At 60.4% G+C, this 14,614-nt stretch overlaps 4 protein-coding genes across 4 annotated transcripts in view; 3 read left to right on the top strand and 1 right to left on the bottom strand.

Annotated features, from left to right (window-relative positions):
- The window catches only part of DIS3L2 (DIS3 like 3'-5' exoribonuclease 2), a 176,276-nt gene extending 171,501 nt beyond the window's left edge, over positions 1 to 4,775 (top strand). Inside the window, exons 18-22 of the mRNA XM_057367230.1 lie at positions 572 to 719; positions 822 to 952; positions 1,174 to 1,278; positions 1,977 to 2,078; positions 4,232 to 4,775. Of these exons, the coding sequence (XP_057223213.1) occupies positions 572 to 719; positions 822 to 952; positions 1,174 to 1,278; positions 1,977 to 2,078; positions 4,232 to 4,330 (585 nt within the window). The 3' untranslated portion in view covers positions 4,331 to 4,775. The remainder of the gene's footprint in view (positions 1 to 571; positions 720 to 821; positions 953 to 1,173; positions 1,279 to 1,976; positions 2,079 to 4,231) is intronic.
- Positions 4,776 to 6,568: 1,793 nt separating this feature from the next.
- Positions 6,569 to 9,456, top strand: LOC130574167 (intestinal-type alkaline phosphatase-like). The gene is given in 10 exon segments (XM_057367229.1): positions 6,569 to 6,817; positions 6,820 to 6,970; positions 7,112 to 7,477; positions 7,579 to 7,751; positions 7,824 to 7,958; positions 8,038 to 8,107; positions 8,220 to 8,358; positions 8,452 to 8,660; positions 8,802 to 8,918; positions 9,113 to 9,456. Coding segments are annotated over 10 exon segments (1,896 nt in total). The 3' UTR covers positions 9,400 to 9,456.
- A 574-nt stretch (positions 9,457 to 10,030) lies between these two features.
- LOC130574142 (intestinal-type alkaline phosphatase-like) lies at positions 10,031 to 13,530 on the top strand. The gene is made up of 11 exons (XM_057367164.1): positions 10,031 to 10,101; positions 10,633 to 10,749; positions 10,865 to 10,980; positions 11,340 to 11,514; positions 11,647 to 11,819; positions 11,903 to 12,037; positions 12,124 to 12,196; positions 12,279 to 12,411; positions 12,506 to 12,699; positions 12,814 to 12,924; positions 13,018 to 13,530. Exons 1-11 carry the CDS (start codon positions 10,038 to 10,040, stop codon positions 13,278 to 13,280), a joined length of 1,554 nt encoding a protein of 517 aa, XP_057223147.1. The 5' UTR covers positions 10,031 to 10,037; the 3' UTR covers positions 13,281 to 13,530.
- Positions 13,531 to 13,869: 339 nt separating this feature from the next.
- ECEL1 (endothelin converting enzyme like 1) overlaps positions 13,870 to 14,614 on the bottom strand; it is a 9,650-nt gene continuing 8,905 nt past the window's right edge. The window contains exons 17-18 of the mRNA XM_057367163.1: positions 14,440 to 14,516; positions 13,870 to 14,207 (exon numbers count right to left, since the gene is read on the bottom strand). Of these exons, the coding sequence (XP_057223146.1) occupies positions 14,108 to 14,207; positions 14,440 to 14,516 (177 nt within the window). The 3' untranslated portion in view covers positions 13,870 to 14,107. The remainder of the gene's footprint in view (positions 14,208 to 14,439; positions 14,517 to 14,614) is intronic.

The raw sequence follows: 14,614 nt of genomic DNA, 5'->3' as shown, positions 1-14,614 counted from the left end.
GTGCCGCTGTTGCCCTGGTGTTGGTTTAGAAGGGCAGTTCAGCTGGGATGGAGCAGCAGGGATCGTAGCAGGGCTGTCTCTCCAAGCATGCACAATGAGTGTGTGAAGCCTGCAGCCAAATCCAGAACCAAAGAGCCCGGCTCGGGAGCCACTCTGCAAGGTCCCTTGTTGGAAGAGCATCTGAAGTGGGCACAGAACAAGCAGAGCTCTCCCCTGGAAGATGGGAAGGTGGCAAATGAGCGCCAGGGCCTGGGCAGAAGCAGGAAGCTGCATGGACCCWTGTGTGATATGAAAGTTGATGCAGTCCTTGGGGCCAGGCAGGGACAGCTGGCAGCCAGCAGCTCCCTGCAGTGGCTTTGTCCTGTTTGCTCCGTGCTCAGTTTCTGCAGCTCCTGCCTCATCCCTGCACAGCCCAAACTGAGCAGGAGGTGAAGAACCATCAGCAGACAGGACGTCACCAGGAGGGCACTGTGTCACAGTCTTCTGGCACTGTGTCTTTCAGAGCCAAACCTCTCCAGCCTCAGAGCACCACCCTTGCTCACACCCTTCCCTCGTTCCTCCCCCCTTTCAGATGGCTCTCTACTTCTGCACCGGTGTCCTGGAGGACGAGACCCTCTTTCAGCACTACGCCCTGAACGTGCCGTTCTACACTCACTTCACCTCTCCCATCCGCCGCTACGCCGACATCATCGTGCACCGCCTGCTCTCCGCCTCCCTCGGTGAGTGCTGCTCCCCAGGACGGGCTGGGGGACGGGGGCCATGGCATAGCTCTGTAGCAGGAGGGAGCGTGGGCATGTCATTGTCACTTGTGCCCTTTGCAGGTGCCAGGTCCCCCATCATGATGGAGAAAGAGGCCATCCAGAAACAGGCAGATCACTGCAATGACCGAAAGATGGCTTCCAAGAGGGTGCAGGAGCTCAGTGCTGACCTCTTCTTCTCCATCTTTGTCAGGGTAAGACCCCAGGCTATCTTCCCCCAAGGTGTCTCTGGATTTCCCTGTCAAGGCTCAGCCTAGATGCCACTGGGCAGGGGGCTGAGGCTGCTCACTTGGCCTCAGGAAAGGCAAAACAGTGAGAGGACACACTCAGCAATCACCAYTGCTGGATTCCAGGACCTGGAGACACTGTTTCCCCTTGGGGATTGCTGTGCAGTGACAGCCCCTTCTCTTGACAGGAATGTGGTCCTCTGGAGTCAGAAGCCATGGTGATGGGTGTCCTGAGCAAGGCTTTTGATGTCCTGGTGCTGAAGTTTGGAGTCCAGAAGCGCATCTACTGCAATGTAAGTACCTCACCAKCATGAGACAGTGCCAACACTGTCTCGCAGAGAGGGCTGCAGCAGCCTGGCATCACTGCAGGAGTGGCTGTCCTGGTGCCCTTTTGTGCCAGCCCTGCAACCGGCRGAGCTGTGCCCAAGCTAGGCCAGCCAGAGGGGAGGGAACCTTCCTGGAGTTTCCCTTCCATCCCTCAGCTCAGGCAAGCACAGGGGACTGGGGGGTCTGGATCAGCCCAGTCTGAGGAYCAGCTTCTCCCTGTGACATGCTGGGGTTGATCTAGCCTAGGCAAAAGGGACTGAAGCCAGACCCAGGGGAGCAGAGATGAGCAGGGGTCTGAAGCAAGGAAAGGGAGGGAGGGAGGCTGGTTTTCATTTCGTTTAATCAGACAGTTTATCTGGGGCTGTGACAGCAGCACTGTGGGCCAGCACCTGCAGTTGGTGACAGCATCCTCTCTTAATAACCTGGTTATATGGCTGGCAATGACATCTTTAAACAGGACATAGAGCGTGATATATGGGCTGGTGGTGTATCACAGCAGCCCCTGATTTACGTGCTAGGCTCAGGCTCACTGGCTGCTGCATCCCAGTTGTTAAAGAGCTTCAGAGCTCTGCATGCTGGGCAAAAGCAGYGTCAGCCCCATCCTCAGGAAGGTGGGGGAGGAGAGCTGGGGGGGCCATGTTCTCAACACTCTCCCTGCCTCCAGGCGCTGCCCTTGGTGGACTTCCGCTTCCAGAAGGCTGGGAAGAAGCCAGAGCTGACACTCCTCTGGCAACCAGAGGAGCTGGAGGAGGAATCTGTGCCCCAGGTAAGACCCCCATGGCATGGGATAGGCTCACAACACACTGGGGCTGGCATGGAGGCTGTGTGCAACATGTGGATCCTGTGGTGTCTGCAGRCACAGGTCTGTGAGGCAGGACTTGMCTCACAGGGTGTCAGGTCCTGCTGTCCCTCTGTGTTCCYTTCCTAGTGAGCCCAGCTTCAGCCTCGACCTCCTCTACCATCCAGCCCAGACCCATCCTATTGCTGCCCTCACCATCTGACCCCTCCACAGCCTTCAGTCTGCCCTGCCTGCTGTGTGCCCTGCCTTCCAATTCAGTTTCTTCCAGGAATTGAATTAACATTCTGTTTACTTCCTCCTTCCAGATCATCAATTAAGATGTTAAGTAAGATCAGGTCTAAGGCAGCTCCTATCTGGACCCTTCCCCCCATGCTGGCGTTCTTTGCCCCTGCCATGGCCTTTTCTTGGGGTTTCCATCCCTGTGACAGGGTTGAGCCTCAATTAGGAGAWTTTTTTTAAAATCAGACTTCCTGAGATGCAGTGTCAAATGGTTTAACTGCATCTAGAAATCTCTCTTTTGTGTCCCTGTCATCTATTAACTTGGTAACTCAATCAAAGCGAGCAATCGCATTTGTCTGGCTTGATTAAGTGGTGCCTCTTTGCCAGCTTTTGTCTGGCGTGGCTGTAAAACCCCAGCTGTGTTGACTGCTATGATCCCTGCTTGAAGGGCTGAATCCCAGCCTCTCCCTGCACCACTCTGGGGACTCTGCACTTGAGCCCCAATTCCATCCAAGCCCAGCACATGCCATCCTTGCCCACCTAGGGGTGCTGATACAGAGAGGGCTGACCCTCCCAGCTGGTGTGGTGTGTGTCCTGGAGAGTCCTTCCCTTCCCAGGGTGGAAGCTGTGATCAGAGCTGGATCCGGCTCTGCAAACATTTCTTCAGGCTCCCTCCCTTTGAAGCTGAGCTTTCCTCTGTCAGCTTGGCTCAGAGAAACCCCATGGATGCAGCCTGGAGTGGCCTCAGTTCCTCCTTTCCTACAGGAGCAGGGATCACTTACACCCTAGCAGGGAGCTGATGAAAAATGACGCCCCAGCATGAGCAGAGCCCATTTTGGTTAAGCAAACAGTTGGTAGAGGAAACTCCTCCACGAACCCTCCACACCTCCTAAGAAAACACTGSAGCTCTCCCATGGGATCAGGCTCTGAGCTATCCTCTGAGCCAGCAGATCCCTGAGTTTATAAATCTCCAGCCCTGGGATGAGCCAGATCCTGTGAGCYGTGCTGAACTCTGGTAGATGTCACCTGGACACAGCACTGAGCACCCCAGCTCCCATTCTGGCCCCAATGTGGGGGGCTGCCCCATGGCCACCACCCCCTGCAGTGTGGCCAGCTGGGACAGGCAGGGGCTGGTGCTCAGTAGCCCACAGCTCTGCAACCAGTCATGGTAGGATTTTCCTGCAGCTTGCTCCTCACTGGCCACTTTGCTTCTTCTAAACCTCAATGAGATTTTCCTGTTCTGAATGATTAATCTGGAGCAGCCAGYGCTGGATGAGCTGGGAAGGGTTGGACAAGGTTATCCCAGTAATTCTGTGCTGCTTCTCCTGGGGCCAGCCCTGAACAGATGGCCCTGGTGAGCCCTGCTACAGCAAAGGGCTTGGGGACAGGCTCCAACAAGCAAAGTCCCCAAATGCCTGGCCATGGCCCCGAACAGCCCTTCCCAATGTCCCAGCCAGCCCCATAACTGTGCCTCAAGGACAGACTGGATCAATGCTTTCCACTCCTAATCCATACAGTGACAGGAAGACCTGGGGTCAGAGCAGAGGGGAGGTGGCAGCAGCAGCACCGTTCCTGAACAGGAGGGATTGATTTTCTGGGATCTCCATTCCCTTACATCTCTCTTATCCATTGTGCTCCCTTCCTGGCGCTCCTTTCACTGTGGGAGCACAGGCAGATTGTTCCCTCCTTGTGGGATGCTGATGAAATTCCCAATGTCATGTGGAAAACTCCCATGTCATGTGGACCCCAGCGGAGCTATCTGAGTCCATCCTGCCCTGTTCCTCAGTTCCTCATGGGTTCACTGGTGAAGGCAGCAAAAGCCTGTACAGCTCTAAGCAAATCTTGATGTGATGCCAAGCTGTCTGAACACCTTCTTTCTCTCTTTCTCTCCCTTGCTGAAGGTGATCACCATTTTCACGCTGGTGGAGGTGGTGCTGACGGCAGATGGTGGCCCCCTCAAATACAGTGCCCTGCTCAAGAGGCCGAGCTTGGACAAGTGAGAGCCCCCACGCCGTGGGTTCCCYGCTGCCAATGCTCCCTCATCTCCCAGGCCCTGCACCGGCACCCGCTGGAGACACAAGGGACCCACAAAGACTTTGGGATTTTGYGTTTTAAAACCATTGTGGTTTTATTTCTGGTTTGGATTTTAACTCCAGCTGGGAGCAGGGCTCRGGGCTTGAGCCTGCCCCAGCAGAACATTTCTACTCTTGGGTATTTTTAGCTTGATGCTTTCTTAAGGTGTTTTTTTAAAGGGGTTGGTGTCCTTCTCCAGCTTCAGGTGCCTGTGGTGAGGACTGAGTGGGGATACGTGTCCCCAGGAGGGGAGAGGGGCCAGCTCCACCATACCAGGTGGGATGGGGATGCAGTGGGATGCATCTGTGGGGCCATRCAGGAGGGTTTCTGGCAGGGTTGTGTGTCATGTAATAAAAGCCGTGTCAGCAGCCGTGTGTGGAGCTCCTGCAGGTTTTATTTTGTGCCCTCTGAGTTCCCCCAGCTGGGGCATCYCAACAGTAACTCATCTCCTGGGCAGTCCCTTGCCTTCCCCTGTGTGCCACTTCCCAGGCATTTTGGAATCCAAGCAGCCTCACTGCCTGTCACAGCCTCAGATACGCTTGGCCAGAAGGTGTGAGTGAGATGAGCTCCTGATGCAGCCGGTGTTCCCTCAGTCTGAGCCTTTAGCAGGAGTCCCTGTGTGCCTGCTCCATCCCTCACATCTTGGCCCCCAGCCTGACCCTGCTCAGGGGCCCTAGGGCACCATGTCCTTGCATCCAGTGCCTCACTGACCAACTGACCTCTGCTATCTCCAGTCACCTCTGCCTGTTCTCCACCCCCATGTGCCCCACCCACACTGTGCAGGATGTGCTGGGGGCATGTGCTGCCCTGGCAGCTTTCGCATCGTCACAAACAGTGTCTGGTGAAGGGATTGACCTCTGGCAAGAAGGAATGGGTCCATTGTGCAGGCAGGGGGGGAGCCCTGCATCTCTGTACCTCATTATCTGTGACAGCCATGGCCCTGGCACCAGCACATCAGCCCTTTGCAGGAGCCAGGAGCTGGCCAAACCTCAACTGCCTGGGATGAGGGATCCTGAACTGGGCCGTTCCTCAGCAGGAGGGATTGATTTTCTGGGGTCTTCATTCCTTTGCATCTCTCTTATCCACTGTGCTCCATTCCTGGGTCTCCCTTCACTSTGGGWGCACAGGCAGATTGTTCCCTCCTTGTGGGATGCTGATGAAATTCCCAATGTYATGTGGAAAACCCTTCTGGCTGCAGCTCGACATTGGCTGTTGTGGGTACAACACACTTCCCAAGGAGCTGGTGGAGCCATCAAGGACAGCTGTAACCCCCAAGAGTTGTGCTCCTGCACCGTCCTTCCAGACGGCCTGGTGCAAACGTGGATGGATGTCACCTGATGCTGGTGACATGGGGCTGTTCCCTGCCCACAGCAGGTCCCTTGCTGTGCAGGTGTGCTGGCATGGGCACCCAGCGTGTCAGGCACCAGCTGTCCCAGGAGCTGGGAGAGGGGACCAGAGGACACTGACACCAAAGATTTCCACCCCCTACCTCTCAACCCAGTGTCCCCCTCCTCGGTTTTGTCTCARGGGAAACCAGGCAAATCCAGCCTGGCCCAGCTCAGCCTGTCTGCAAAAACAGCCCTTTGCCCTCCCTGCACTCCCCAGGGTCCTGCAGGCAGCTGCCCAATGGGAGCAGGGGCCCAGAGGTGCCCAGGGGCAGGCTGGAGGTCCTGCCTTGCGGGTGGGGGGCAGGGATAGCCCCAGGGGTCCGAGGGTGTTGGGAGGGCCCTGGGAGGGCTGGGAGATAGTGGGTGAATGTTATCAGCCCATCGTCTCACGGGACAGGGAAGGGCCATAAAGGGCTGTCCCCTCGCCCTGGACACAAGCAGCATTCCAGGAGGGAGCTGGGCTGGGCAGCATGGGGCAGCTGCTTTTCCCTGGAACCTGCCTTCTGCTCTGCTCCCTTGCCCAGCTCGCCGCTGCAGCCGCTGGYGACAGGGGACGTGTGGCACAGTGGGGTAAGCGCCTTTGTGGGGGATGCTCGGGCTGGTGTCACTTTCCTGGGGGTCTCCAGGGACCTTGTCACCTCCCCATGGGATMCCAGCAAAGGGGAGCCCTCCTTTGAATGGGTTGGTCTCAGTGCCACCTCCAAAGCAGGCCCTGGCYCCCCATCCCAACCCCCATCCCTGGCTTTGGATCAAGTGGCCCAGTAGCCACAGCCAGCCATGGTTGCCTGGCCATTGCACTCGCTGTGGCTGATCCTCAGCCTCCTCATCCACTCTGCCAAGAGGCACAAGGGGCTTCCCTGCSAAACTGTGCCTCAGTTTCTCCTCTGGAAGTGGGCTTTGAGCAATGCTGACGTGCCAAAGACCTGTGCCAATGCTGATCTGTGGGGGATTTCTCATCCCCATGGAGGSGGCTTACAGCAGCTAAATTCACCTCTGGTGGAAATGCCCACCATGGACCCCTGGGGGTGCCYTGGAGGCCTCCAGCTCTGCTCTCACCTGCAGATGCTGAGAAGAGCCCCAGCTACTGGAATAAAGGGGCCAGGAGGAGACTGGAGCTGGCCCTAGCACTGCAGCAAGGGGCACAAAGRGCCAAAAACATCATCCTCTTCATGGGCGACGGTGAGTGCCCCGGGTCCCTGCCCTGCCTGCAGCTCCCCAAGAGCTGGGGGATGTGATTGATGAGAAGATGGGGCTGGTGCAAGTAGCAGGGCTGTCCCTGGTTCTGCCTCCTGCCACCCTGTGACTCGGACATGCCCACAGGCATGGGCCTGTCCACCATGTCAGCAGCTCGGATCTACAAGGGGCAGCTGTCCGGCAGCTCAGGCGAGGAGAGTGTCTTGGCCATGGAGACCTTTCCCCACATGGCCCTGGCCAAGGTGAGTGGGACAGTGCTGGGGGGGACAGTCCTGCTGTCCCTGCTTGAAACCCCACTGGACCCATCTTGCTTCCAGACCTATACCATCGACCGTCAGGTGCCCGACAGCGCTGGCACCGGCACCGCCTACCTCTGTGGGGTGAAGACCAACGCCAAAACCCTGGGACTGAGCGGGGCGGCCGTCTAYGGAAAATGCCGCAGCACCTTCGGCAACGAGGTGGACTCCATCCTGCACCGGGCCAGGCTGGCGGGTACAGGCAGCAGGAGACTCTGCCGGAGAGCCTGGCACGGCTGTCCTGTGAATGCAGACAGCATTCACACAGCTGCCTGTAAACGCTTACCCGTGCTGCAGGCAAGGCAGTGGGCATCGTGACGACCACGCGGGTGCAGCACGCGTCCCCCGGGGCAGCCTACGCGCACTCGGCCAGCCGCAGCTGGTACGCCGACGCCAGCATGCCCGCGGACGCCCTGCGCGACGGCTGCAAGGACATCGCCCACCAGCTGGTGCACAACACCGACATCAACGTGAGCCGGGGAGCGGGAGYGGGAGGGACGGGGCACGGGGACACCGGCAGGGTCTGCTGAGCTCCCCRGCAGGTGATCCTGGGCGGCGGGAGGATGTACATGACCCCCAGGTCGACTGCAGACCCCGAGTACCCAGAGGACCCGGATCAGAATGGCATCAGGAAGGACGGCCGGGACTTGATTGCTGAGTGGCTGAGTGCCAGGCAGGTGCTGTGCCAGGGAAGAGGGGATGTGGCTCCAGGCAYGGGGTGTGTGCCTTTGGCACTGGCTCTGCTCTCGCTGGCAGGGTGCCCGCTACGTCTGGGACAAGAAGGGTCTGGATGCGGTCGAAGAGGACTCCGTGAGCCACCTCATGGGTAGGAGCATCACTGCCTTCATCACTGGCAATGCTTCCTCCTCCCCTCCCTGGAGGTGTCAGCAGGGGCACAAAGCAGCCCCGGCATGGACCCCCTCACCCTGTTCACCCAGGCCTCTTTGAGCCCAAGGACATGAGGTATGAGCTGAACCGCAATGCATCCACGGACCCCTCCATCGTGGAGATGACGGAAAAGGCCATCCGCATCCTGCGCAGGAACCCCAATGGCTTCTTCCTCTTTGTGGAAGATGAGTAGCTTCAGGCGGGCAGTGTGGCTGGGGCTGGGCTGGGATGTGGGTCCTTGGAGCAGGTGGCCATTTGAGGGCTCCAGGGAGAGGGTGACAGCCATGTTTCCTGTGCAGGTGGCAGAATCGACCACGGCCACCACAGCGGCCGGGCCAAGCAGGCGCTGATGGAGGCCGTGATGCTGGACCGGGCAGTGGCGCGGGCGGGCGAGCTCACCTCCCCTGCCGACACCCTGACCGTGGTGACGGCCGATCACTCGCACGTCTTCACCTTTGGGGGCAGCACACCACGTGGCAACTCCATCTTCGGTGGGGCCTGGGGAGGGGCAGCGAGCACCTCTCTCCCACCTCACCCTGTTGCTCCCTTGGCAGGCTGAGCTGGCCCAGGCAGGGAGCTGGGCAGAGGTASCCAGCAGGGACAGGGGGTGACAATGCCTTTCCCTGTGCCAGGACTGGCCCCCAAGAAGGCCAAGGACAAGCGAGCTTACACCAGCATTCTCTATGGTAATGGTCCTGGCTACAGCATCCGTGACGGGGCCCGTCCAGCTGCCAGCCTCCCTGCTGCAGGTAGGAGTCTGCTGGGAATGGGGCAGAGCCATGGGGTGGCTGGGGACAGCACCTCACTGGCATGGCCACAGGGGCCATGCAGGGTCCTGGTGCTACTGCAAGGCTCAGGAGTCCCTTGAGCAGGAGTTGCTCTGGCACAGGAGTGGTGGGAGCTGTCCCAGACCCTCCAGCCCCATTCCTTCTCTCCCCTGCAGAGGACAAGGACTACAGGCAGCAGGCAGCCGTGCCCCTGGAGACAGAGACTCACAGCGGGGAGGACGTGGTGGTGCTGGCCCAGGGCCCCATGGCTCACCTGTTCCACGGGGTGCAGGAGCAGACCTACGTCGCCCACGCCATGGCCTACGCCGCCTGCCTCGAGCCCTACGCCACRGAGCCCGGGTGCAGGGCAGCCCGCAGGGCCTCCCATGGCACACAGTGCTCCCCACATCCCCTGCTCGCCCTCTTGGCCCTCTGCATGGCTGTCCTCATGGTGGGGGGCTGAGAGGAGTCACTGTGGCCAGGACAAAGGGATGCAATAAAACACAGGTTGTCAGTCTCCATTTGCCATGCAGTTCACAGTGGTGGTCACCTCCTGAGTTGTGGCTCCTGGTTCACCCCTGGGACCAGCCCTGGAGGCACTGGGGTGAAGGAGGTGATGAAATGGAGGTGAGGGGGRGCCATGTCCTCCCCAACTTTGCCCGGTTGGGGCACAGTACACAAGGATTGGTATGTTCTTGGCAAGGGCTGAGCAAGGAGCAGAGTTTTAGTCCACATCCATGGATTTATTGCTCGAGAAACCCTGGGCAGAGCAGGGTGTTCAGTGCACGAGTGACCCGGGGTGCTCCCCATACCACCACTGTCCCAGTGCTCAGTGCTGCCCGTGGCACTCCAGAACAGGGCATTCCCCTGCAGCACCGTGGCCAGGCAGGATTTCCTGCCATCTGCCAGTGCCCAAAGCCCGTCTGTGCCCAGCAGGCACACCGTGTTGTGCCAAGGAGGTGCCATCAGCCCAGCCCGCAGCCTTTGTGTGAGCTGAACCCCGCCACGCACCCTGYGAGGGCTGATCCCTGTCCAAAGTCCCTCAGCAGATCTGCTGGAGTTACAGGCACTACCAGCGGCGTTGGGCTGTCAGATCTCACCATGCAGCTCCTGACATCCCTCACCCTCTGCCTCTGYGCAGGGCTCAGCACCGCTGTCATCCCAGGTGGGGACAAGGATGGGGACGGGTGTCCGGCTGGCTGCAGTGGGTGTCTGTGTCTGGGGAAGCGGGGTGTCAGCCTGGCCGGCCACAAGGAGGGCTTGGGGAGGGGAGCTGGGACTGCCCAGAGTGCAAGGATTGATGAGGGTTACCCCTGCTGTTCTGGGGTCTTTGGACCCATCCCCAGGTTTTTGCTTGTTTCTGCGCAGGGGGCTGCTCTGGGGGAAGTGCCTGTCTCTTCTGTCACCACCCCCTGCCATGGATTTGGCCCCATCCCACTCACCATGTAACTCCCCATTGTGTCTGGTTTCGCTGCCCCCCTTGTTCCCTGCTCCAGTTCCCCGGGGTCAGGCAGTGGGTGCAAGCCTGCATGGTCTTCCCCCACCCCAAATAGCCCCCTGAACCACTTGGTCCATGTGAGAGGAGGTTCCAGCATGGGAGTGCCCAGGGAATGAACACCCCCGGGATGTGGGTACCCCGCAGGGGTGCCCCAGGGGTGCAGGTGAGCGGGACTGATGGGTGTGTGTGCTGTCCCAGCGGAGGAGGAGAATCCATCCTTCTGGAACAAGCAGGCAGCTAAAGCCATCGARGCCGCCTTCAAAATCCAGCCCAGGGTACGCCAAGCCAAAAACCTCATCCTTTTCCTTGGAGATGGTGAGTCCCACTGGCACCCCTGGCAGGCAGGCTGACATGGCCAGTGCTCTGCTGAGTACGATGTGTGGAGGGCACCTGGTCCAGAGGGTGACCAGGACCCTCTCTCTGTGCCCAGGATTTGGGGTGCCCAGCATCACAGCCACCCGCATCCTRAAGGGGCAGCAGCAGGGGAAGCTGGGCCCTGAGACCCCTCTTGCCCTGGATGCGTTCCCTTACGTGGCTCTCTCCAAGGTAAATTCCAGCACACTGGGCAGGGGCCATGGTGATCCTGGGCATGGGGCCATGGTGATCCTGGGCATGGTGCCATGGTGATCCTGGGCATGGTGCCATGGTGATCCCGGGCATGGGGCCATGGTGATCCTGGGCATGGGGCCATGGTGATCCTGGGCATGGGTCCATGGTGATCCTGGGCATGGGTCCATGGTGATCCCGGGCACGGTGCTGCTGGCACCCCAGGGATGCGCGTAGGTTGTGCATGGGGCCCCTCCCCATCCCACACGTGTCCATGGGCAAGTGAATGAGTGTGGCAGGATGTGCTGGGGGGACACCAYRCTGGGACCCCCTSTCYTGAGCCCCTCTGTCCTCGGCAGACTTACAAYGTGGACAGGCAGGTCCCCGACAGCGCAGGGACAGCCACGGCCTATCTCTGCGGGGTGAAGGGCAACTACAAGACCATAGGGCTGAGCGCGGCCGCCCGCTACTCGCAGTGCAGCACCACAGCTGGCAACGAGGTGATCTCGGTGCTGGAGAGAGCCCGCAAAGCTGGTAATGGGGGTGCAGGGCTGGGGGGATCCCATGGGGTGTCACACTGGGGGTTTTCCCCYGTGAGCATCCCATAGCTTGATGGCGGGGACCCCGCGTCGCCCTCGGTGGGGTCTGATGAGCRGGGGTTGGCAGGGAAGGCCGTGGGTGTGGTGACATCGACGCGGGTGCAGCACGCGTCGCCCTCGGGGAACTACGCGCACGTGGTGCACCGGGACTGGTACGCGGACGCCAGCATGCCCGAGAGCGCGCGGCTGGAGGGCTGCAAGGACATCGCCTGGCAGCTGGTCCACAACGTCGACATCAACGTGAGCCACACAYGGGACGAGGGCAGCAGGGACACCCCGCTCAGGGCACACCGCTAACGCTTCATCCATCTCATCCCTCCCAGGTGATCCTGGGCGGGGGGCGGAAATACATGACCCCCGTGGGGACGCCGGACCCTGAGTATCCCACCAACAGCAAGCAGAACGGGATACGCGAGGATGGGAACAACCTCATTGACATGTGGCTGAAGGAACGGCCGGTGGGTGACACAGCAGGGACAGTCCTCTGCCCACTGCCCCWRSCACAGGGCCAGGYACCCACTAACCSYGAGGGATTCGCCCACAGGGTGCCCRCTACGTCTGGAACAGGACAGAGATGCTGGCTGCTGCCGCCGACCCCAGTGTGAATTATTTAATGGGTAACAAACAACCCCTATGCCAGCACCCAACGGGCACTGGGACACTCAGGCACTGAGGCTGTCCCCAACACATCCCTCACAGGTCTCTTTGAACCYGGGGACATGAAGTACGACCTGGTGCGTAACACCACCCTGGACCCGTCACTCACTGAGATGACGGAGGCGGCCATCACCATCCTGAGCAGGAACCCCAATGGCTTCTACCTCTTTGTGGAAGATAAGCTGGGGCCTGTGAGAGGGGTTGTAGGGTGGGGGTAGGAATTGAGGGTGCTGCCATCAGTCCCCAGCTCACCGTAGGTGCCCATCTGCAGGTGGCAGAATCGACCACGGCCACCACGATGGCGCAGCGCACAAGGCACTGACGGAGGCGGTGGAGTTTGACCGGGCCATTGAGCGGGCRGGCACCCTGACAGACGAGGCTGAGACCCTCACGGTCATCACCGCTGACCACTCGCACGTCTTCTCCTTCGGTGGCTACACCTTGCGTGGCTCCTCCGTCTTCGGTGGGGCTCTGCCCTGTGCTGGGCGCTGCCGGCCCTGCGGCACCCTGACTGCGGCCAGAGGGGTGACACGGGTGTTCCTTGGCTGATCCTCCCCCTCCATCGCCCCCTCCCCAGGTCTGGCACCCAAGAAAGGCCTTGACGGGAAGAACTACACATCCATCCTGTACGGGAATGGGCCGGGATACCCGGGCACTGACCGGCCCAACGTGGACCCTGACACAGCCAGTGAGAGCACAGAGATCATGGTGGGACAGTGGGGGTGGGGTTGGGGGCCGGCACTGTCCCCCCTCACCCCCTTCTCTCCTCTCCCCTCCCCAGTGCAGTTCAACTACCAGCCACAGGCAGCCGTGCCCCTGGACTCAGAGACCCACGGCGGTGAGGAYGTGGCCATCCTGGCCAAGGGCCCCATGGCCCACCTGTTCCACGGGGTGCAGGAGCAGACCTACGTGGCGCACGTCATGGCCTATGCTGCCTGCCTGGAGCCCTACACCGAGTGCCGCCAGCGGGGCTCGGCCCCTGGCATCCGCGCCACCCCCCTGGCCCTGCTCCTGCCCGCCCTCCTCCTGCCCCTCTTCCACTGACCATGGCCCCAGGGCACCCCACAGGACATCGTTCCTCCCATGTGTTCCTCCCCCTCCCCACGGTGTGGCACCTGCAGACAGATGGCAGYTTTCTGAAACGCCCCTGCTCTGGACACAGCTGCCATCAGGACACCAAATTCCGTGGGCTGGAGTGTTAAATATATTGTTAAATAAATACRGGGTGGGACAGGCGTCTTCATGGCAGGGCTGGGGGTGCTGCCCACTGCTCCCTCCCCTGGCCACAGCCCCTGGCAACCGCCCAGCATATCCAGTGCTTTATTGACCAGAAACAGCAGCGGAAAATACAGCAGTGTCCGTGTGCCCAGGCGGGCTGGCATCACCCAGCCCCGGCTCTGTCTCTGTGCCCCCCTCGCAGGGCTGGTGTGGGGACAGGATGGGGCTGGTGTGGGCAGAGCCAGGGAGGGCACTGTGCAGGGGAGGCTTTTGGCATGGGGCAACCTCTGGACTGCTCCCCCTGCCTTGACCAACACTGGGTTGGATGTGGTAGGGCTGGGTGAAGGATTTGGGGTGAGTGGACAGAAAAAGAGGTACAGGGGTGCCTGGGCATGGCCTCTTTCCTCTGTGAGACCCCCACAGTGTGCAGGGCAGTGGCTAGGAGGGGGWTGGGGAGGAGGCAGCTGCCCCACCCAAGTGTCTCTCTGCTGCCTCCACCCCCCTGTGGCAGGTGCCTGCCTTTGGGGTGACCCCCTGTGACACCCGGGRGTGCCCCCTTTGCCTGGAGAGTAGGAAGGGGAGATGGGAAGGTGAGGAGTGGGCACAGGCAGGGGTGGGGATGGAGGGTCCCAGCCTGCCATRGGGGATCGGCCTCACCACACAGAGCACTTGTGCACCGGGTTCATGGGTGAGTTCTTGGGGCAGTGGAAAACCCGTCCAAACTCCTCAAACTGCGAGACACTGCCCAGGACCCTGCCAGTAGAGGGGGAACCTCAGAGGTGGGCACCCCTGCTCCCCCCAGTGCTGCCTGGCACCCCACTCAAGGCACGCGCTCACCCCAGCTTGTCCCCTGCCCCAGGGATATCACCCCAAAATCTGCTGGCACTGGCACTCCTGAGGGTGCTCACCCAACTTTGCACAGCACTGACACCTGTGGGGAAGGCTGGCAGCACCCCAGCCCATCTCTTTTGGGAACCCCCAGTACCTGTAGTGCTCTGGGGCGTGCTTGTCTGTCAGCACCTGCAGGTAGATGGACTGGGACCGCCGCTTGATGCACCAGTTCTGCAGGGACAAAGGTTCCATGGGCAACCCTGGGTCCTGGCAACCCCCAGGGCACGATGGCCCTTCTGGCTGCTAGGGGTTGAGGGCAGTGATGCCCC

This window comes from Malurus melanocephalus, unplaced genomic scaffold (genome assembly GCF_030028575.1).
Source record: "Malurus melanocephalus ecotype Western Australia unplaced genomic scaffold, MMel_1.1 scaffold_75, whole genome shotgun sequence".
NCBI lineage: Eukaryota > Metazoa > Chordata > Aves > Passeriformes > Maluridae > Malurus > Malurus melanocephalus.
Note: the sequence above shows the minus strand (reverse complement) of the source record. Positions and strands in the feature narration are given on the sequence as shown.